Raw genomic sequence first — 23,994 nt, 5'->3', positions numbered from 1 at the left:
TTCATATCATTCAGCAATATTTCCCACACTTAAAATATCTGGGATATTGGGAGTTTTCTCAAACTACATCACAATCTAGTATCTGCTACATGGAAGGTGGTGGTGCTGTTTTCTTTTGTGGCAATACTGACTGCCTGCATTTTGTTTTCATGCCAAACTAGAACATTAGTGATAAACGAGGTGGAGACAAAGCTAATTAAAGGAATGAATATTCTGGTCCAATAGAGAAGGTTTCAAAAGAAGAAAATGTAGGAGTGAGAGAGAGAGAGAGAGAGAGAGAGAGCGAGAGAGAGAGAGAGAGAGAGGAGGGGAGTGGGGGGTAGGGGGAGGAGCAGCAGTTTTGGAAAGGAAAGGATGTGAGGCCCAAACTAGATTGTGAATATGTTGGTATTCATCAGGACGATAGATAGCAGCAAAGGGCTCTAATATGTGAAGTTGGAAAGCTGGCTCATGATTAGGGCAAGGCATTCAATGACCTATAATTTCACAATACTGTATATGCAAAATAAAAAATTGCAATTATGGCCTAAAAATAGTACAAGAATGACCAAGTTCCATAGTTTCCCATTTTCACAGCAGGCAAATGCTGGGGATGTATCTTAATTAAGGGCTTGGTTGCTACCTTTCCCATCCTTCCATCGCCAGAAAACTTTGATGCATTAATGTGACGTTAAACTACTCGCAAAAAAAAAAAAAAAAAAAAAAAAAAAAAACATGTAGGTTACCGAGTCTGTTATAAACAGAAGCACTTTGTTTCTAATGCCGTTAGGTTACATATTCCTGGTTATGATGGGATTTACTGCAGAATTTCCTGTTAAATCATATTTGGATGTTTTATCACCTGTTTCACTCCATTCCCCCAGCCATCTTCCTTTGCCTTCTTTGTCGTTTTGGAAGCAGGGTGGGCTTGATCATCACTGTCACATTCAAACTTGCCCTCACTCCTACCCAAACATTTTATCATGCTGCTATCACTTTGACCTCTAGAAAATAAAATTCTGTAACTTCCTGAAACTATATCACTATTCGATTCTCTCTCACTACACTGCAATATATGTTCGGTTTCATTCCTCGCAATCCAAGGTTTACTAGGGCTGGCCATTTCTGCTGACTGTCAAGCAGGGAATCACCCTACTTCAAGAACAAACAAATTCCTGCAGTGTGATTCAATTTATGATGTTAATTCTAACACCAAGAAAGAGAGCAGATTCTCAGCTTTTAAACAGTATACTGCATGTCATGCCTTCTATGGACAGAGACTTGAACTATTGCAGAAAGCTACCATGTAGTAGACTGCCTGTCAAGCATTTGTATATGAATTGTCATGGCAAGCACAACCGCGTAACAGGTGGCTACATATGCCAACGAGTTACAATTTTTCACCGCATACTTTACAGATTGTATGCAACGTATTATAGCATAGGATACTGCTTCACAATGGTGCTTCAGGAAGACAGGAGCCCCAAAGGTGGTATGAATGATATGTATGTATGTCCAAGCCTTATCCTGTTTCTCTATGGGGTTGGGTATAAAGTGACATGAATCTTTGTAACGAGTTTTTACGACCAGATACCATTCCTGATGTCAACCTCATTAAAGGAGTTAATGAGATGAAATCAATGATGTGATATATGATAGTAGGAAAAGAGGGGGTGAAACCCGGTGTCAGCACATAGCCTACTCCTATTGAAGAGCACCAATAGGTCTGCTCAAGGCTTAATGTGAGGCATCATATGCCCTCACTCCATATGAACACTGAGGAGAGGTTTGGAATTAAATCCAGGCTTTTGGCTCACAATCTAGTGTATACTCTCACCTCTCCTACTTTGACGGCCAACATTCTGATGATGAATTTTTTTTTTCGAACAACAATACTTGAAATGGCAAATCGCAGTGTCAGACCATATAGACTTGCCTTAATGATCATGGACACCAAGTGGGCTGGCATCAAAGATATACTGAATGCAATAAGAGACGTGAACACTAACTCATAACAACACAGTGTGTACACCAGTAATAACTCACTCCTTTTCAACCCTAAAATGACTCAAGTTGTTATAACTGGTTCACAGGGGTTACTGAATGCACAGTATGAAAACTACATTATCCCTCCAGTGACCTTATATCCAACCGTAATTCCGTTTAGTAAAATAGTTATACTGGCTATTTTTGTTAGAACGCCGTATGACTCTGACTAAAACTCCTGACTGGTTTGCACATGTAAGTAATACTTGCAGAAAGATGTATGCAATGCTACATACAATCAAATGGTATAAGAACATTTTGACACAAAATGTGATGATAAAACTTCTTCAGATTTTGATACTACAAATATTTGACTATTGCAACAAATAATCCTCATCGACACGACTACCAAACCAAACCATGAAACTTCAACATGCATTGAACTCTGGCCTTCAGTTTAATTTAAGTTATAATGCTCATGTAACTACTAGCTACAAAGCTCTTTCCTGGCTGAAACTCGAAGGGTGGTGGAAATTTCATACACTGACATCAGTACATTGAACTCTGGATGAAAATTTCCCCCTATATATTTCTTCAAAATTTCATTTCCTGTTCTCATTCCATAATGTAAATCAGGCTCTTCCCTTGCTATTCCAGTCAACTTCTCTTCTATGTACAATAAATCCTTCACTGGACTAGGTTGGACTGTTTTTTTGCTATTTGCTTTATGTCGCACCGACACAGATAGATCTTACGGCGACGATGGGATAGGAAAGGCCTAGGAATGGGAAGGAAGTGGCCGTGGCCTTAACTAAGGTACAGCCTCTGCATTTGCCTCATGTGAAAATGGGGAAACCTAGGGAAACCTTCTTCAGGGCTGCCGACAATGGGGATCGAACCCACTATCTTCCAGATGCAAGCTCACAGCTGCGCACCCCTAATCGCACGACCAGGTTGGACTTAGAATACACTTCCAGCTGATGTCAGGAACTGTAAGACACATACAAAATTTAAGACTCCTTGCAGAGATTTCCATCTGAATAACACTGGCTGTCTTATGACTGGTAATGTATGTTAGGTTGTGTGGTTGAAATATTACTGTATTTACTTGTGTATTTTACCCCCCCCCCCTTTTTTTTTCCATTTCTACAGCCAAAAAACATAAAGAGGGATCCAATATGCGATTACCTCAAATTTTGTGCAGTGAACACATGACTTCTAGGCTATACAGAAATATAAATTGTACATGTAAACTTTCCACACTATTCTTTAACAAACCTATGAATGTATTTGAGTTATACTGGCTATTTTTGTTAGAACGCCGTATTTCTAAATGTAAGAAGACATTAAATGGAGACACGACTTTTAGGCCTACATATAAGTTAAAGTAAATATAGTCAGCTTTAGTTACTCATATCATGTCATTCGTTTCATCTCATTAATTCCTCTGATGAGGATGACGTCACGAAAGGCATACGGTGGTAAAAACTCGCTACAAAGATTCGTCTCACTTCATACTTGACCCCGTAGAGAAAAGGGATAGGGGTATCATATGATCATATTATGCAATATTGATACAAAAGAACTTAATGGCCAGTCATATGCCTCTGTCAATTGAGCAGTAGGCCTACCACACAGTAAACTTGATCACTGCTTTCATCTAAATTATCGTCTAGTGTCGTCAACTTCTCTGCTACCAGCGTGTCGTCACCCCAAATGACATCATCTTTACCGCCATCTCGTCAGCCATGCGCTGCAATCGAGAGCATTAGAGTCCCGCCTTTTTGAACCTTTTAAAAATATTTTCGTTCCCGACTATAGAGTCCAAACAGTGAGAATCTATTCCCAAATGATTTCTGGAGATGGTCTCTGATATTCCCAGTTGATGTATGTGTAGCAGAAACAACTCCTTCCGAATATAACCGTGCTGCAGAAAGCGTGCCAAAAAACCCAGCTGATAACTAGCGTATGTTACGAGTTGTACTTCTGAATGTAATACATAGTGACTTGAAGCATTCTTTGGATAGCTGTGGTTGTTGAAAGCCAGACCATATTTTTAAGTATATTTAATGCTTGTTCCTTACATTTATCTCATCAGGATTTACCTAAACAGCTGTAAATGAGATAAGAGGGACTGCATTGTTTAGGTCAGGTATGCTAACAAGTGCACGGAAAGGGTCGGAAGTTCTACGATGGAAAGAATGTAAATTTAAAAAAACTGGAAAGTTTGCCGCATTTATAGATATCTACAGGTGTGACGGTAATGCATTTTATTATCAGAATTTTGAATTTTGTATGTTCATTGTCCCTATTTTTTATTAACGTATAGAATGTTTTGTTAGGCATCTCCAAAATTCATTAGAACATACATATATACCTACATTATCAATATACACTGTTATGCCTTTCAGTGTTCAGTCTGCAAACCTCTGTGAATTTACTAAACGTTGCCACAATCCTCTATTTGCAACTAGTGTTGTGGCCTCATTTAGTTCCATAACTCTTATCTTTAAATTGTTAGAAACGAGTCTAACCATTGTTGTCTTGGTGTCCCTCCACTCCTCTACAAAGTCCATTATTCTCCTAGGTAACCTATTCTCCTCCATTCACCTCACATGACCCCACCACCGAAGCCGGTTTATGCGTACAGCTTCATCCATTGAGTTAATTCCTAACTTAGCCTTTATCTCCTCATTCTGAATACCCTCCTGCTATTGTCCCACCTATTCTTACCAGCAACCATTCTCGCTACTTTCATGTCTGTTAATTCTAACTTATGAATAAGATATCCTAAGTCCACCCAGGTTTTGCTCCCGTAAAGCAAAGTTGGCCTGGAATCAGACCAATGTAAGGAAAGTTTTGTCCCAGAGCTGACTTCCTTCTTACAGAACACTGTTGATCGCAACTGCGAGCTCAATGCATTAGCTTTACTACACCTTGATTCAATGTCACTTCCTATATTACCATCCTGGGAGAACACACAACCTAAATACTTGAAATTATCTACCTGTTCCAGCTTTGTATAACCAATCTGACATGCAATTCTGTTTAATTTCTTACCTACTGACATTAATTTAGTCTTTGAAAGGCTAATTTTCATACCATACTCATTGCACCTATTTTCAATTTCCAAGATATTAGACTTCAGGCTTTCGGCACAATCTGCCATTAAGACAGTTGTCAGCATAGGCCAGACTGCTTACAATATTTCCACCTAACTGAATCCCTCCCTGCCAATTTATACCTTCCAGCAGATGATCCATGTAAACTACGAACAGTAAAGGTGAAAGATTACAGCCTTGTTTAACCCCTGTAAGTACCCTGAACCAAGAACCCATTCTACCATCAATTCTCACTGAAGTCCAATTGTCAACATAAATGCCTTTGATTGATTTTAATAATCTACCTTTAATTCCATACTCTCCCAGAGTGGCAAACATCTTTTCTCTCAGTACTCTGTCATATGTTTTCTCTAGATCTTCGAAACATAAACACAGCTATCTATTCCTCTCGTAGCATTTTTCAATTACCTGGTGCATACTAAAAATCTGATCCTGACAGCCTCTCTGTGGTCTACAACCACACTGGTTTTCATCCAACTTCCTCTCAACGACTGATCGCACCCTCCCTTCCAAGATGCCAGTGAATACTTTGCCTGGTATACTAATCAACGAGATACCTCGATAGTTGTTGTAACCTTCCTGTTCCCTTGCTTGTAAATAGGTGCAATTACCGCTTTTGTCATATCTGAAGGTACCTTACCAACACTCCACGCTAATTTTACTACTCTATGAAGCCATTTCATCCCTGCCTTCCCACTATACTTCACCATTTCAGGTCTAATTCCATCTATTCCTGCTGCTTTATGACAGTGGAGTTTATTTACCATCCTTTCCACCTCCTCAAGTGTAATTTCACCAACATCATTTTCCTCCTCCCGATGCACTTGACTGTTCGCAACACCACCAGGAAGATTTCCATTTACGTTGAGAAGATGTTCAAAATATTCCCTCCACCTCTCCAGTGATTCCCTGAGATCTATTATGAGTTCACTTGAATTACCCAAAACACTGTTCATTTCCTTTTACCCTCCCTTACTAAGATTCTTTATTACTGTCCAAAAAGGTTTCCCTGCCGCTTGACCTAGCCTTTCCAGGTTAATACCAAAATCTTCCCATGACTTCTTTTTGGATTCAAGAACTATTTGTTTCACTCTGTTTCTTTCACCTCTGTATAATTCCCTGTCTACATCAGCCCTTGTTTGGGGCAATTTTTGATAAGCCTTCTTTTTACATTTACAAGCTGCTCTCACTTCATCATTCCACCAAGATGTTAGCTTTTCCCATCTTCACACACAGTTGTTCCTAGACATGCCCTTGCTGCTTCTACTACAGCATCCCTGTATGTCACCCATTCACTTCCTATATCCTGACCCTGCTTACTGTCTACTGTTCGAAACTTCTCAGTAATCATATCCATGTCCTTCTGTCTAATTTCCTCGTCCTGGAGATTTTCTACCCTTATTCGTTTGCACACAGATTTCACTTTCCCTACCCTAGGCCTAGAAATACTTAGTTTGCTACAGATCAGATAGGGGTCTGTATCATCGAAAAATCCCCAGAAATCTTATACATTCCTAACTGGCTTCCTGAATTCAAAGCCGGTTAAGACTATTACGGATCTGGTACCCCTAGCCTCCCATGTGTAGTGGTGAATATCCTTATGCTTGAGGAATGTATTCATAACTGCTAAACCCATACTAGCACAGAAGTCCAGCAAATGCTTCCCATTCCCATTAGCTCCAATATCTTCTGCACATTTACTAATCACCCTCGTATCCTTCAGTTCCTTTTCCAACTCTCGCATTGAAATCACCCATTAGCACTACCCTATCCTTGCTGTTGACCCTGACTACAATGTCACTCAATGCTTCATAAAACTTGTCAACTTCATCCTCATCTGCACCCTCACATGGTGAATACACTGAGACAATTCTCGTCCTAATTCCTCTAACTACCTAATCTACCTAAATCATTCACTCATTTACGTGCCTAACAGAAACTATGTTGCGTGCAGTGGTATTCCTGATAAACAGCCCTACCCCATACTCTGCCCTTTCCTTTCTAACACCCGCCAAGTACACTTTATAATCTCCTCTCTCTTCCTTGTTATCTTCCCTTACCTGAATATCACTTATTCCTAACACATCCACATGCATCCTCTTTGCTGACTCAGCCAGTTTTACTTTCTCTCTTCCATAAGCCCCATTAATATCGATAGCTCCCTATCAAATTCCATTTCATTCGCCAAGCTGTTTCCAAGGAGTCCCTCGCTTGTCAAATGGGAATGAGACTCCATTACTCCCATAGATCCGAGGCTTGCTTAAAATGTTCTGAGCTCGGTAAATTCAGTGAAGCAGGATGCTACCCTATTTGCACATAGTCCAAGTGAGGATCTCTCCTCTAACGGATTAGGGACCACCAGTGGATAGTATAGTGCTAGCCGTCTGAGCACAAAGAATGCCATCACTCAGTATATGTGCGAAATGCCCACTCCCCATTCCATAGCAACTGGTATCCCGACTCTCAGGACCACTTACTAGGCCACTCAGCCATTGCCCATAGTTCAAAAACTAGGACATGACTACAGTAACTACACCATGAAACAGAAGTGGGGATGTAAAATTATTATTTATTATTATTATTATTTTTATTATTATTTGTTAGGTATGTTGGCGAGTAAAACAACAGTTATGACTGGATTGTTTTTATCACATTTTAAACTTACATCTCTCCAAAAAAATACCTCTATTGGCCCGAGTTACTGGATATTAAACGTGCAAGTTGAAAGGAAAAAGAAATTACTACTGTAGACCTTTACCCAGCTCATACAATAGCCAATAGAAATGGAGAAAGGTTGATAAGCTTCTGCGAAAACTTAAAACTAATGCCGACTCATTTCTTGGCACTTCTATGCAAAAAATGACTTGGCGATCTCTGAACTCTGAACTTTCAACTAGGCCATGTAGTGATTTCCAAAAGAAAAATCAAAAGAAAATTATGAATATCAAGGTTAAGAAAGGAAGCATCACGTATGATCACTATGTATCTGTAATCAAAGTTAAATATCAACCATCGGCAGCCCTGAAGATGTATTTCTGTGGCTTCCCGATTTTCACACCAAGCTTTACCTTGGCCACTTGTCTCCCAATCCTAGACCTATCTCATCCCAGCATCGTTGAAAACCTTCAATGTTAGTGTGATGTTAAACTAGTAGCAAAAAAATAAATAAATACTGGTGAAGTCCAATACTTACTGTGCGAGTTCTCCAGGGCGCTTTTTGCTGCACTCATCTCAGCCTGCTGAATGCTATGGCCTGAAGCTTTAGCAAGTCGGTTACCTCGAAAATACACAGCCACAGTATAAATGCGGGTGTTGGTTGGTCCCTTACATTCAATAACCCTGAAACAAAACATATTTTTACTGATTTGATATCAATAGAAGAAACTGTGAGATGGACTGATAGATAAAATTTTATTCAAGATGGAATCAGGAAAAGCTGAGTTTAAGGGGAAATATTTTGCTTTCTAAAAGAATATTCATGAGTAGAGGGTGGATGTTAGGCATTAAAAAAAGCAAAATAGGCAGGCAAAAAGGCATTAATAATCTTGAAAATAGGCAACAAAATAGGCAATGTAAATTTAATTTGGTGTCAATATAACACAAATTACAGCCATTTTGTGGGGAAAATAGCTGGGCCACAGACACATTCAATAGAAAACAGCAATATATTTTGTAAATAACTAGCTACAGAATAAAATAAATTTTAGGCAACATACTTGAATATACAGTGCATTCGCTTACGGGTGGGGCCGGGAGAAACCTTGCTTGCCTGGCACTAGGCGCTTGCGGGCTTGAGACACGCCAGTCAAGGTTGAAGCATCGCTTGCCAGGCACTACCTACGCTGTTGGACGGGAATCAGCTATCTGTATGCTTCCACTCGCTGTATTACAGTGCTACCAAGATACATAACGTAACTAATTAATTAGTACTTACCTTGTTATAGGCGATGTTGGAAGTGATGACCGTCTGCAGCCACACAGTTCTGACATCGTTTAATAAAATTACGGTTCACACAGGTAAGTTCTTGTTCGGTACTTTCCCAATTTATGGTGTTATATTCTCCTTCAATTTGTCTATGTTGTGCGGATTATTCTTATAAACATTATTTTTTTAGTGTTCCCCACAAATAGAAATCACACACCATGAGGTCGGGGGAATGTGGCAGCTGTAAACCCTGAGAAATGATCTTTTCTCCAAAACAGTTAATTTGTTCATGGATTCATGAGCTGTATGGGTTGTTGCTAAATCTTATTGAAAATAACCATAAAATTTCTCATCTGATAACATTTGGAAAAATGGCATGAGTGTTAGAGTACTATATCTTTGTGCATTTATTGTATCCTAAAGAAAAATGGGCCCAATAATTCACTTTGCTGTAAAGGCGCACCAAACACCAATTTTTTTCGTCATGCACTGGAACCTCATGAATTAAATGTGGATTATGTGTACTCCAATAGTGATTGTTCTGTGAAGCAACATGTCCTCATAGATGAAACCACGCCTCATCAGAAAAAATTATTGAATGAGGATCCACTCTACTGTCCACAATATTTTGTAATATCTAATGAACTTGCTTTTCATTGTCTCTAGGCCGTAAAACATGCACGATATGCATTCTATATGGTTTTAATTTTAGAAGTCTGGTGACAGTAAAAATGAATGTTTTTGTAACACTAACTTACTGTGAAACACGTCTTAGAGATTTATTCGGAGAGCGTGTGAATGATGCATTGATTTCACCAATTTTGTCCTCCGTCAATACTCTTTGTTTTTTTTTTTTTTGCTAGGGGCTTTACGTCGCACCGACACAGATAGGTCTTATGGCGACGATGGGATAGGAAAGGCCTAGGAGTTGGAAGGAAGCGGCTGTGGCCTTAATTAAGGTACAGCCCCAGCATTTGCCTGGTGTGAAAATGGGAAACCACGGAAAACCATTTTCAGGGCTGCCGATAGTGGGATTCGAACCTACTATCTCCCGGATGCAAGCTCACAGCCGCGCGCCTCTACGCGCACGGCCAACTCGCCCGGTACTCTTTGTTTTTGCTTAGGAACTGAAGCAATTAGTGATCTCTTGTCCTTAATTAGTTAAAAAGTCGTCTAACAGTTTCTCTACCCGGAAATGGAGCACGTGGATATTTCACTGCAAACTGTCTGCACACCTCTCTACATGACTTTGTTTTTACATATGTTCTAACATAAAAACTCTCTGTTCAAGAGGGTATTTAGCCTGTTGCATTTCTAACCACTGCATTACACACACACTGCACAGCTGGCTGGCTTACAACGGCTGCCTTCTCGACCTTGACTGGCGCTTCTCAAGCCCGCCCGTTGCTAGCAAGGTTTCTCCCGGCTCCACCCATAAGCAAACACACTGTATTATCATATAATCAAATCAAATCCACATAAAAGAATATACTCTTGAGCCTATTTGAGCACTTTTATCTATGTCAACACACACTAGTCTTTTACTGGCAGTATTCATCTTTTTTTCCTTTTCCTGTTCCTACATTTATCTTGGCTTTCTTCTTATTGCACACTTCCTGCATGAAGACTGAAGATCTATCAAGATGGCCCCTCAATGAGTGTTGGAGCCCCTCCCTTGCTTGATAAAGCTTAAAAGCTGAAAACTGTAGGGGGCTGAGAAGAATTTAGAATTGGTATTGATGGGGAGGGAGCCAAACATTTTGAAGGTGACACTATATGAAGATGTGGAAATCATCCTTGTCCATTTTGTTTTTTCTTTCTATTTCTCCCTCTTCCCACTCTGACCTGTCATTGTCAAGTCATATTTCTCAAATGGAAGGTGCTATTGATGTGCTGTTTTCACAGAAATGAAGTTTAATCAGGGACTCATAATTGCAGCCCATACACAGGTTCTAGTAAGTATTAGAATGTGTATTATTTCAGATAGTTACATGTCTCAAATGGAACACTGCCTATTGATATCAACAAAATAAAACTAAAATTAGAATGTCAATGGTTTTTTTTTTTTTAAAGGATTCTAGTACAAGTAGTTTATGAGCTATCATAATTTGAAAATTGTGAATATCAATAGTTGTCTGCTCCATTCAACTGCTTAATTACGAGGCTATGATGTTCTTATGTTTGTTTCCTTAATAGTACACTGATTGCATTGCGACTTCCTTGTCAGTTACTTTGTGATAGTTCAAGAAGTAGGACGTGGTGGAAGATGGTATTTACCAATGCTGAAACAGCTGGCATGTTAATGGTGTATGGAGAATGTAGGAATGCTGTTCATTCTTATGCTCTGTAACCAATTATGTTAAACTGGCAGTAAACACCTAGAAAACGTAACAGAAACAAACAAGTGACTGGAGAAGAGGGTAAAATTAATGTTCTAGCTGCTGTTGCTGCAGATCCGATTGTTAGTTTCCGTGCAATCACATGAGGAAGTGGCATGAGTCGGGCAAGTGTACTATGCATTCTCCACCAGCATAAGTTTCATTTGTATCATGTGTCTTTCTATCAAGAGCTGCATGGAAATGATTTTGAGAAACATGTTAATGTTTGTACATGGGCACTAAGACAAGATACACCTGATTTAACATGAATCTTGTCTAGTGATGAAGCAACATTTACAAATCCTGGCCAAGTAAACCTCTGAAACATGAATTTTCAGTCCGTGAACAATCCTCAATGGCTTCGTCAGGTGGAACACCAGTGTCCATGGAGTTTAAACGTGTGGTGTAGAATAGTAAACTATCAGCTCATGGGCCCTTTTTTTTTTTTTTTTTTCTTCATAGAAGGAATACTAGATTCTCAAAAGCATTTCAACCTCCTAACAGACCAAGTTCCACAGATGTTAGAAGACGTTCCACTCCAGATGAGGAGGAACGTGTGGTATCAGCATTAAGACTGTCCAACGCGTAGTGCATGACGCACTACAGTTTGTCTTCACCGATTGTTTCCAGACCAATGGACTGGACAAAAGGGACCTGTACCCTAGCCGGCCTGTTCACCAGATTTAACCCCTTTAGAGTTTTTTTTTTCTCTGGTGAAAGCTGAAAGACACTGTTTACAAGAACATACCAGCTACACTAGATGATATGAAACTATGTATTCCTGCTGCCTGCACTGAAATTTCTGATGAAATGTTAGAATGTGTGCATCAATCTTTAAATGGCAGACTGGAAGCTTGTATTGAAGCTGGTCATTTTGAACACAACCTTTCAAGACTAATTCTTCTTCAGAATCCAAAGAATTTGTTTTAATTTTTTCTTCTTAAGTCAGTGTTGACACATTGAGCATAATGTCAATAGGCATTGTTGAATTTGAAAAATGTTGTCCCTGGTTACACTTCATTTTTGTGAAAACAGCACATCACTAGCACCTTACATTTCAGAAATATTTGAGGTGCAAGTTTTAGGTGATTCATCCTGTATAGACACCATTTCGTTCCTTTCCAGTACTGAACTGTCATTGTGTTTATGCTATTATGTATTCCTTTTAATTTGGAAGTCTGTGTGTCCTGCTGTCCTCATAATATTCATTTCAGAACTAGTTAACTTCCTTTTATTGATTATGGGCCAATCCACAGGGTGAATAGGTAGTTTTCTATGTCATTAGCACAGTGAGGTAAAGCTTACCATGGTGTCTGAATATCTCCGTAATTGAACACGACCTCTGGTTATTAATTTTTGACTGTCTTACATAGCTAAATAGCAGCAAATTTAGTTTTGAAAATGTAATTTAGGTTATTTTCTAGGAATTTTCTTTGTATGAAGGATACTATCCAACATCTGACATTTCCCTTTTAACGGTTTTGTTGGCCAAGGAAATAGTGACTATCTTCTTCTTTCCGGCCTTTTCCCCACTTTACTAGAGGAAAAAAAAAAAAAAAGAGAGAGAGAGAGAGGGATGTACATTTGACCCAGTTTTACGGCCGGATGCCCTTCCCAACACCAACCCTATGTGGAGGGATGCATTTGCCATTATGTGTCTCGGTGGTGGCTGCTAGTGTGATGTGTTGATTGTAGATGAAGAGAAGTGTATTGAAAGGAACACAAATAACCAGTCTTAGAGCCAGAGGAATTAACCATACACTGTTAAAATCCCAAATCAAACACGGGGCCCTCTGAACCTAAGGCTAGTATTCAGCCTGATGTAGCCACAAAGACACACACAACCTAATCAACTGCTGTCACAAACAAAAAACACTATCACAAAAACATTACTAGACTATGACTGCCATCTTGAAACAGTTGCCTGCTGACTGCCACATTAGCATGTCGGCATACACAACACGTGTTTAAAAAACAACTCCAGCTAACCAATAACTCTACTCTACCATCAAGACCGCTTCCTTATATATGTCACCTGGCCAGGCTTCTAGAAGGATATGTCACAACATACCTTCTAGTAAATTCTAGAGTGTTTAATACATAGTTAAAATTGGAAGGAAGGTTCTATATAGTTCTTGTCTTACCTAATGTTATTCTGGATATTACAATGTTTTGCACAATGTTACAGGTAATAATAAATTATATGCTATTAATTACAGGTTCTTATATTAACTAAACTCATATAAATATAAACACAGCACATGTTTCATGACATAACCTCACAAACAACGCAATCGAAAATAATAATGATACTAATACTAATAAGTGGACGTAAACACTTCATAGCCATACATCACAAGTCATAGTAAAAATCATAATTGTAAAATAATAATAATAATAATTTGAGCTCGATACTCGCATTATTTACCCACTGGTTATAGAATACTGTTTTCAAGTTATATCAGTTTATCACACTTGCGTCAAGCTAAGGAGCTGAATGCTCAAAATAATAAGAAATATACTTTGAAAATGACAGTACAGTAAATGACTCAAGACTTACTTGTAAAGAGGAATATCTGGCTCCCCTCCGTCCATAGACCTGAGTGTAAGACAGCACTGCTGCAGTTTAGATTTAGGATCATTCCAGTCTTGATTCATGATAAAGGCCCGTAAACGAGGAAAGAAGCACACATTGCAGAACACTTTGCAAGGTTCCAAATTCTAAACAAAGAAATAACCTTATGTAAGTTACTTATATTTGTTAAGTTTTGGTACAGGTGAACATACAGTAGAAACAATGTTATCTCTTTTTTTATTACACTCTATAATCAATGGGTTATTTGACCCATAAGTTACAAATTCATTCTTCATATAAACTGCTCATGAAGAAAGAACCAATACAATTTGAAAACTACAGTGTTCACTCAAGCCTCTCTCAACCATCGCATTTCTCTTAACAGTCATCAAGGACGTAACACTGCTTGTTACAGTTTCATTACATTCACATCCCCAGAAACAAGGAAGGAATGAAGTCTAACCTTCTAATGACACTGAATGCAAGGGGAGATCAACAATTACACAATAATCATCACCAAAGAACATGAAGACGGAAGAAGAAATCAGGAAATTTAACATCAAACAGCAAATTCAAATAGCAACAGAGGATAAAGCGAAAGTATAATATCAACTGTCTTTAATTCATATATGATACTGAGTTACAGATGACAGAAAAATTTGTTTACTCTTCAGGTTGCTGGCTTCTGTCATCTTCAACTCTGAGCGTATGAACAATGGTTCGAAATGTTGCTGTCAAATCTGGAAGTTATTTGCTTTCAGAACTGCTCGTGACTCTTCTTTAACTTATTCTACTGCTCAGAATTTTTGAGCAATAGTTTTATTTTGAGTTTTAGAAGAAATTAGTATGCATGATTTGGCAAATAGCAAATTTGTATATTGTATCCTAAAACCCATGATACTTAACAACGGCAGGATTCAAACACACCAACTTCTGAATGAAAGTTCAGGATAATACCCTACATCTATATATATAAAATAGCTTGTCCTGACTGACTGACTGACTGATTCATCATCGCCGAGCCAAAACTACTGGACATAAAGAAATGAAATGTTGGGGATAAATTCACATTATGATGTAGGTGCTCGCTAAGAGAGGATTTTTGGATATTCCTTCGGTAAGGGGGTGAAAAGGGGGGGTGAAATTTTAAAATGAGTGTATCTATATCTCAAAACTTTAAATGTTTATAGATGTGAAATTTGGTATTTAGAATCTTCTTTAAAAATAAGGAAACACGTATTTTTTTGTTTTCAGAAAATCCCAATAGGAGGGGTGAAAAAGGGTGAAAATGGGGGAAAATGGGTTGAATACCTTTAATCAGGATACCGGTACTTATATATCAGAAACTGAAGATATTACAGACCTCAAAATTGGTACTTTTGATCTCTTTTAAAAATAAAGATACACGTATTTTTTTGTTTTTGGAAAATCCAACTAATGGGAGGGTGAAAAGGGGGTGAATTTTTGAAATGAGTGAATCTATATCTCGAAACTTTTAAAGTTTGCTGATGTAAAAATTGGTATTTAGAATCTTCATTAAAAATAAAGAAACACGTATTTTTTTGTTTTTGGAAAATCGCAATAGGAGGAGTGAAAAGGGGGTGAAAATGGGTTGAATGCCTTTAATGAGGCTACTTATGTCTCAGAAACTGAAGATATTACAGACCTGAAAGTTGGTGTTTGGAATCTCCGTTAAAAATAAAGAGGCAGTTATTTTTTTGTTTCTGGAAAACCCAATTAAGGGGGGGTGAAAAAGGAGTAATATTTTAAAATGAGTGTATCTATATCTCAAAACTTTTAAAGGTTATAGATGTAAAAATTGGTATTTAGAATCTTCATTAAAAATAAAGAAACACGTATTTTTTTGTTTTCGGAAAATCGCAATAGGAGGAGTGAAAAGGGGTGAAAAATGGGTTGAATGCCTTTAATGAGGCTACTTATATTTCAGAACCTGAAGATATTACAGACCTGAAAATTGGTGTTTGGGATCTCCTTTAAAAAGAAACACGTATTTTTTGTTTGTGGAAAATCAAATTAATGTGGGGGGGGGGTGAAAAGGGGATGATTTTTTAAAATTAGTGTATCTATATCTCAAAACTTTTAAAGTTTATAGATGTAAAAATTGGTATTTAGAATCTCCTTTAAAAATAAAGAAACACGTATTCTTTAGTTTTCGGAAAATCCCAATAGGAAGGGTGTAAAAGGGTGAAAAATGGGTTGAATGCCTTTAATGAGGCTACTTATATTTCAGAACCTGAAGATACTACAGACCTGAAAATTGGTATTTTGGATCTACTTTAAAAGTAAAGAAACACGTATTTTTTTCGTTTTTGGAAAATCCAAATATTGGGGGGTGAAAAGGTGGGGTGAATTTTTTAAAATGAGTGCGTCTACATCTTAAAACTTTAAAATTTACAGATGTAAAAACTGGTAGTTAGAATCTCCTCTAAAAGTAAAGGAACACGTATTTTTTGTTTCCTGTAAATCCTAATAGGACGGGTGTAAAAGGGGTGAAAAATGGGTTGAATGCCTTTAATGGGGATACATATATCTCAGAAACGAAAGATATTACAGAACTGAAAATTTGTATATGGGATCTCCTTTAAAAATAAAGAAACACGTAATTCTTAGTTTTTGGGAAATCCAATTAATGGCGGTTAAACAGGAGTGACAAATTGGGGTGAATTTTTTGAAAGACTATATCTACAGAATATCCTGGAAACGTAAAATGTTACAGACGTAAAAAGTGGGTGTTTGGAATCTCCTGTAAATGTAAAGAAACAGAGGTGATTTGTTTTTGGAAACTCCACTTAAGGGGAACTCAAAAGGGGTGAAATTTTAAAATGAGAATTTTTACAGTATATCTAAAAAAAACTTAACATGTTACAGAAGTGAAGGTATTTTTTATCTCTATTAAACATAAAGAAACGTGTGTTTTTAGTTTTCGGAAATACCACTTGGGTGGAGGGGGGTGGTAAAAGTGACTGAAAATGGTGTTGAATTCTTTTAATTAGGCTACTGATATCACAAAAATGAAGACGTTACAGACGTGAAATTTGATATTTGCAATCTGCTTTAAAAGTAAAGAAACACGTATTCTCGGAAAATCCAATGAAGGGGGGGGGGGGGGGGGAAGAATTGAAAAATTAATTGGCTTAATTGTATGAGAATACATACATCTAATAAAAACTAAAGTTGTTACAGACGTGAACATTCGTATTTGGATCTCCTTTAAAAACTAAGAAAAACGCGTTTTGGTGGGGAAACCATCTTGGAGGGCGGGAGTGTAAAGGAGTTGAATTCCTTTCATGAGGACACATAAATAAAAAACTGAAGAAGTTAGAGTCGTGATCATTGGTATTTAAGAAGATCCTTTACTATTAAAGAAACAAGTATTTTTTGCGGGAAAGTTCACTTGGGGGGGGGGGGGGGAGTATTGTGATATGAAGTGCAGAAAGTAAATTATTTTTATTGGGATACTTATATCTCAAAACTGAAGGTAATAGACGTGAACATTGGTGTTTGGAATCTCCCTTAAACATAAAGAAACAAGCATTCTTTTAATTTTGGGGGTGGGGGTGGCGGTAAATAAACTTAACGCCGGTGGGGTGTAGAAGTAGGTGAGACAATTGATTTTAGATGTTATTAATGTACTTATAAGGATCCTCCGTTGCTCAGGCGGCAGCGCGCCGGCCTCTCACAGCTGGGGTGGTTCAAATCCCGGTCACTCCATGTGACATTCGTGCTGGACAAAACGGTGGCGGGACAGGTTTTTCTCCGGATACTCCGGTTTTCCCTGTCATCAGCCATTCCAGCAACACATAATAGTAATAATAATAATAATAATAATAATAATAATAATAATAATAATAATAATAATAATAATAATCTGGACCGTCGTCAAATGTGCGGACCGCGCTGGACACGGCTCCTGGACGGGAAATGACTAAGAATGCAGTCCGGCCGCGGGTTCACTGCCGCCAAGGCACCCAATATGACACCACGCCGGATGTCCTGAAGGATTTTATCGATATTAAAAATGATTATAGGAAAAGATGGCAAAGATTTACGGACCCATCTGACCGGGAGGAATACCTGAGCCTAGCCCGGGAAGTACGAAATCGATTGCTGGAAAGGAAGATTGAAAAATGGGAGGAAACGTGCCGTAAAATAATAGAAAACCAGTTAGATCGGGAATTTTGGTGGATTCTCGCAGGAAACGAGTCAGATCGCGAATTTCGTCGGATTATATATCTAAAACAATAAGCATTCAATTATAAATTTCAGTATAATACCGTAGCGAAGCACGGGTATCTTGCTAGTCTATATATATAAAATAACTTGTCCTGACTGACTGACTGACTGACTGACTGATTCATCATCGCCGAGCCAAAACTACTGGACATAAAGAGATGAAATTTTGGGGATATATTCATATTAAGACGTAGGTGCTCGCTAAGAGAGGATTTTTGGATATTCCTTCGCTAACGGGGTGAAAACGGGGGTGAAATTTTAAAATGAGTTGCTCTATATCTCAAAACTTTAAAAGTTTACAGATGTAAAAATTGGTATTTAGAATCTTCTTTAAAAATAAGGAAACACGTATTTTTTGGTTTTCAGAAAATCCCAATAGGAGGGGTGAAAAAGGGTAAAAATGGGGAAAAATGGGTTGAATGCCTTTAATCAGGATACCGGTACCTATATCTCAGAAACTGAAGATATTACAGACCTGAAAATTGGTACTTTTCATCTCTTTTAAAAATAAAGAAACACGTAATTTTTTGTTTTTGGAAAATCCAATTAATGGGAGGGTGAAAAGGGGGTGAATTTTTAAAATGAGTGAATCTATATCTCCAAACTTTTAAAGTTTGCAGATGTAAAAATTGGTATTTAGAACCTTCATTAAAAATAAAGGAACATGTATTTTTTTGTTTTCAGAAAATCGCAATAGGAGGAGTGAAAAGGGGCTAAAATGTGGTTGAATGCCTTTAATGAGGCTACTTATATATCAGAAACTGAAGATATTACAGACCTGAAAATTGGTGTTTGGAATCTCCGTTAAAAATAAAGAAACACGTATTTTTTTGTTTCTGGAAAATCCAATTTATGGGGGGGGGGTGAAAAGATAGTAATATTTTAAAATGAGTGTATCTATCTCAAAATTTTTAAAGGTTATATATGTGAAAATTGGTATTTAGAATCTCCTTTAAAAATAAATAAACACACGTATTTTTTCGTTTTTGGAAAATCCAAATATTGGGGGGTAAAAAGGGGGGAGGGTAAATTTTTTAAAATGAGTGTGTATACATCTTAAAACTTTAAAATTTACAGATGTAAAAATTGGTAGTTAGAATCTCCTCTAAAAATAAAGGAAAACGTATTTTTCGTTTCTTGTAAATCCCAATAGGAGGGGTGTAAAAGGGTGAAAAATGGGTTGAATGCCTTTAATGAGGATACATATATCTCAGAAACGAAAGATATTACAGAACTGAAAATTTGTATATGGGATCTCCTTTAAAAATAAAGAAAAAAGTGTTTTTTAGTTTTGGAAAATCCAATTAATGGCGGTTAAACAGGAGTGACAAATTGGGTGAATTTTTGAAAGACTATATCTACAGAATATCTTGGAAACGTAAAATGTTACAGACGTAAAAAGTGGGTGTTTGTAATCTCCTGTAAATCTAAAGAAACATAGGTGATTTGTGTTTGGAAACTCCACTTAAGGGGAACTCAAAAGGGGTGAAATTTTAAAATGAGAATTTTTACAGTTTATCTCAAAAACTTAACATGTTACAGAAGTGAAAAATGGTTTTTTTATCCCTATTAAACATAAAGAAACGTGTATTTTTAGCTTTCGGAAATACCACTTGGGTGGAGGGGGGGGGAGTAAAAGTGACTGAAAATGGTGTTGAATTCTTTTAATTAGGCTACTGATATCTCAAAAATGAAGATGTTACAGACGTGAAATTTGATATTTGCAATCTGCTTTAAAAATAAAGAAACACGTATTCTCAGAAAATCCAATGAAGGGGGGGGGGGTGAAAGAATTGAAAAATTAATTGAATTAATTGAATGAGAATACATACATCTAATAAAAACTAAAGTTGTTACAAACGTGAAAATTCGTATTTGGATCTCCTTTAAAAACAAAAAACAAAAACGCGTTTTGGGGGAAACCATCTTGGAGGGCGGGAGTGTAAAGGAGTTGAATTCCTTTCATGAGGACACATAAATCAAAAACTGAAGAAGTTAGAGTCGTGATAATTGGTATTTAGAAGATCCTTTACTATTAAAGAAATAAGTATTTTTTGCGGGAAAATTCACTTGGGGGGGGGGGGAGTAGTGTGAAATGAAGTGAAAAAAGTAAATTATTTTTATGGGGATACTTATATCTCAAAACTGAAGATAATAGACGTGAACATTTTTGTTTGAAATCTTCTTTAAACATAAGAAACAAGCCTTCTTTTAATATTTTTTTGGGGGGGGGGGGTGCCGGTAAATAAACTTAACGGCGGTGGGGTGTAGAAGGAGGTGAGACCAATTGATTTTACTGTTCTTAATGTACTTATAAGGATCCTCGGCAGCGCGCCGGCCTCTCACAGCTGGGTTCCGTGGTTCAAATCCCGTTCACTCCATGTGACATTCGTGCTGGACAAAACGGAGGCAGGACAGGTTTTTCTCCGGATACTCCGGATTTCCTGTCATCATCCATTCCAGCAACACATAATAATAATAATAATAATAATAATAATGTTACGGACCGTCGTCAAATGGCGGACCGCGCTGGAAACGGCTCCTGGACGGGTAATGACTAAGAATGCAGTCCGGCCGCGGGTTCAGTGCCTTCTAGGCACCCAATATGACACCACGCCGGATCTCCTGAAGGATTTTATCCATATTAAAAATGATTATAGGAAAAGATGGCAAAGATTTACGGACCCAACTGACCGGGAGGAATACCTGAGCCTAGCCCGGGAAGTACGAAATCGATTGCTGGAAAAGAAGATTGAAAAATGGGAGGAAACATGCCGTAATCTAACAGAAAACGAGTCAGATCGGGAATTTTGGTGGGTTCTCGCAGAAAACGAGTCAGACCGCGAATTTCGGCGGATTATATATCTAAAACAATAAGCATTCAATTATAAATTTCAGTATAATACCGTAGCGAAGCACGGGTATCTTGCTAGTAAAATATATATGTAATCTTTCCATTCAGGCTCTAAAATATTTGGAGGGTTGCCCCAGTTAATACAGGATGTAACTTTGAGCTCACGTATCGCTCCTGGAAGCAGCTGCATGTCTTTCTTATTTTTTTTTGTCTGTCTGGTCTGTGTGATTTAGAGAAGTGTCGTGTACAGTTATATCATTGTTGTCTCATGGTCTGCCAAATTGCAGATATATGGCAAGGGGATATTGTTGGCCTTTCCGATGCTATTTTCTCATTATCGAGGACTGTACGACAATGGAAAATGAAAGGTTTCAACACTAGTACGTCCTCTCTAGGCAATGTGATCAAATGACATCAGAATGTTTTCCCACTAGAAACAATAACTTAAACGGCCACAGAATAGAGTTCAACCCTCCAGGACTCCGGACATCTTTAAGAAGGTACAGGCTGCTGTCCTGAAGGAAAATCCACCAACTCAAAGACACCATGCCAGCCACATAAGCACATCTAAAGGTACAGTCTACTGTACAGTATAATTAAAGAAGTTCTGAACCTGGTAAACTGGTATAAGGCACGTGGACATGCTTTGAAAGCAAGGCACGTTAAAGAACGGTTCACTAATGCCAGAAAATTATACAAAAACTACCAAATAGGGAATAAATGGCAGTTGGTTGTTACCCTGGTTGAAGCTTTGGTTTATTTGGATGACACCAACAATTATTTATAATACAAATATAGTTGGTCCGTTATTGGACATTATAAATTTTCCAGCTAACTCATTCCTGATTACCAGTGTTTTGCCTCAGTGTGCTAAGTTGGGCTCATCAGTTGGTAAATAGCACACCTACCAAGACGCATGGCTAGTGCATACCATGGAGGCCACTGCATAGGCTACTTGGAGCCACCGGCAGTGCCAATGCACTATGAGAGACTTCGTCTCATTACCAAAAATTGATGCCTGTCTGGCCCTCAGATGATATAGATGCTGATTCCCAAAGGGAAATATTTGTCCCTAATGAGTAAATTTATAATACCAATATAGTTGGTCCGTTATTGGACATTATACATTTTCTGGAAACTGTGTTTAGTTTCATCGTTTTTCAGTGGTAAATAACTTAAACTGTGTTCCATCATTATTTCATTTTTTTGGTACAGTAACATTTTCGTTTCTTAATTCAATGCTATCCGCATTTTCAACTTTAACATTTTGAAATGACATTCATTAATTTCTATCTGCAAGTGTCAAGTGAAGTTTATTGGCATATTCCAAACAACGTGTTGTCAGCCTATATAAATTAAAGGCAGTACTTTGCAAATTTTGGTGACAAGTGATTGTGAACTTGTTGGGGGACTGTACGACTATGGACACTCATATAAAGCTAAGCCACGAGTGATTACCCCGCATCAAGATCGCTGTAGACCTCCGAGAAATTTGAGACCTTCGGGTTTAATTAATTTCATGTGGCTATTTCTAGCCGAGTGCAGCCCTTGTAAGGCAGACCCTCCGATGAGGGTGGGCAGCATCTGGCATATATAGGTAACTGCGTGTTATTGTGATGGAGGATAGTGCTGTGTGTGGTGTGAGAGTTGCAGGGATGTTGGGAACAGCACAAACACCCAGCCCCCGAGCCATTGGAATTAACCAATGAAGGTTAAAATCCCCGACCCGGCCGGGAATCGAACCTCGGACCCTCTTAACTGAAGGACAGTACGCTGACCATTCAGCCAATGAGTCAGACACCTTCAGGTATGAAGTACAGGTTCGATTCCATGGCGGCGAGTGGACTTGGGAGCAAGAGTTCAATTCCATGATGACGAGAGGATCCTGGAGTAAGAGTACACCCCCATGATGACGAGAGTACGAATTGCCTGGAGAACCATTCTGGAAGACAATTCGGGAAATGGCGGTTTTACTGTACCAAGGTGATATGAATTTCAAAGTTGCCAAAATATTGAATAACCTAAGAGTTCAAAGTACATTTTCACTTATTGTTGATAGAACCTATCCTCCTGTACCAAGCCCTAGCTATTTTTGCCTAGGAAGCACCTTGAGAACTTTAATTCATGCTCTTTTCAAATAACAAGTTAGTACAGGCTATCTTTTACTGGTACAATATCATGCATCAGTAGAGAAATGATAACCTTCTTGGTATAAATTTACATGATAATAGCTTTTCTGAAATTTAACTAGACGAGAGAAAATATAAAACTAACCTCTGAAATCAACGATGCCCTATGCCATATCTTGATGATGATGATGCTTGTTGTTTTAAGGGGCCTAACATCGAAGGTCATCGGCCCAATATGCCATATCTTGAGGTGTATGCATTCTTACTTAATTTCAGTGTAGAGTATTAAAATTAAGTGATCATTTACTTAGCCTTCCTTTCTAATGCATACCTGCCAACTTTTAAAAAGAGAAATCCGGAAGATCCTCAAGCGGAAATTTTTTAACAACATGCGCATGCGTCTTATGTCTTGAGACATAATGAAAAAGGACATCAGGAGGTAGATTATAAACAATAACAACACAAGTAAAATACAGTAGAACCTCGATGCATCGTTCCTGGAACTGTTGTTTTCCCGTATTCATCGTTGAATTTATTCGGTCCCAAAAATGTTCCATATAAACCAATGTTAAATTTCCCAGCATCTATCGTTTCTCGAACTATTGTTTTATTGCATCGATCATCAAAAAATTATTTATCCTCGGTCACAATTTTCCCACACTGATCGATTGTAGTAAGAAAAATATACGCAAAAGTTATTTTGAATTTAGAGAGACTGCCCAATAATCTTAGCATATAATTGTCGAAACCTGTTACGTAACAATGTATGAGTGATTCGGAGATGGTAGTCTT

General features: G+C 38.0%; 1 protein-coding gene across 1 annotated transcript in view; it reads right to left on the bottom strand.

The window, feature by feature from the left end:
- Positions 1 to 23,994, bottom strand: part of drosha (ribonuclease 3 drosha) — a 295,969-nt gene that overhangs the window by 3,453 nt on the left and 268,522 nt on the right. Inside the window, exons 20-21 of the mRNA XM_067146934.2 lie at positions 13,951 to 14,111; positions 8,281 to 8,426 (exon numbers count right to left, since the gene is read on the bottom strand). Of these exons, the coding sequence (XP_067003035.1) occupies positions 8,281 to 8,426; positions 13,951 to 14,111 (307 nt within the window). The remainder of the gene's footprint in view (positions 1 to 8,280; positions 8,427 to 13,950; positions 14,112 to 23,994) is intronic.

Source organism: Anabrus simplex, chromosome 5 (assembly GCF_040414725.1).
Source record: "Anabrus simplex isolate iqAnaSimp1 chromosome 5, ASM4041472v1, whole genome shotgun sequence".
Lineage (NCBI taxonomy): Eukaryota > Metazoa > Arthropoda > Insecta > Orthoptera > Tettigoniidae > Anabrus > Anabrus simplex.
The sequence above is the reverse complement of the archived record's forward strand: the minus strand, read 5'-3'. Positions and strand labels throughout refer to the sequence as shown.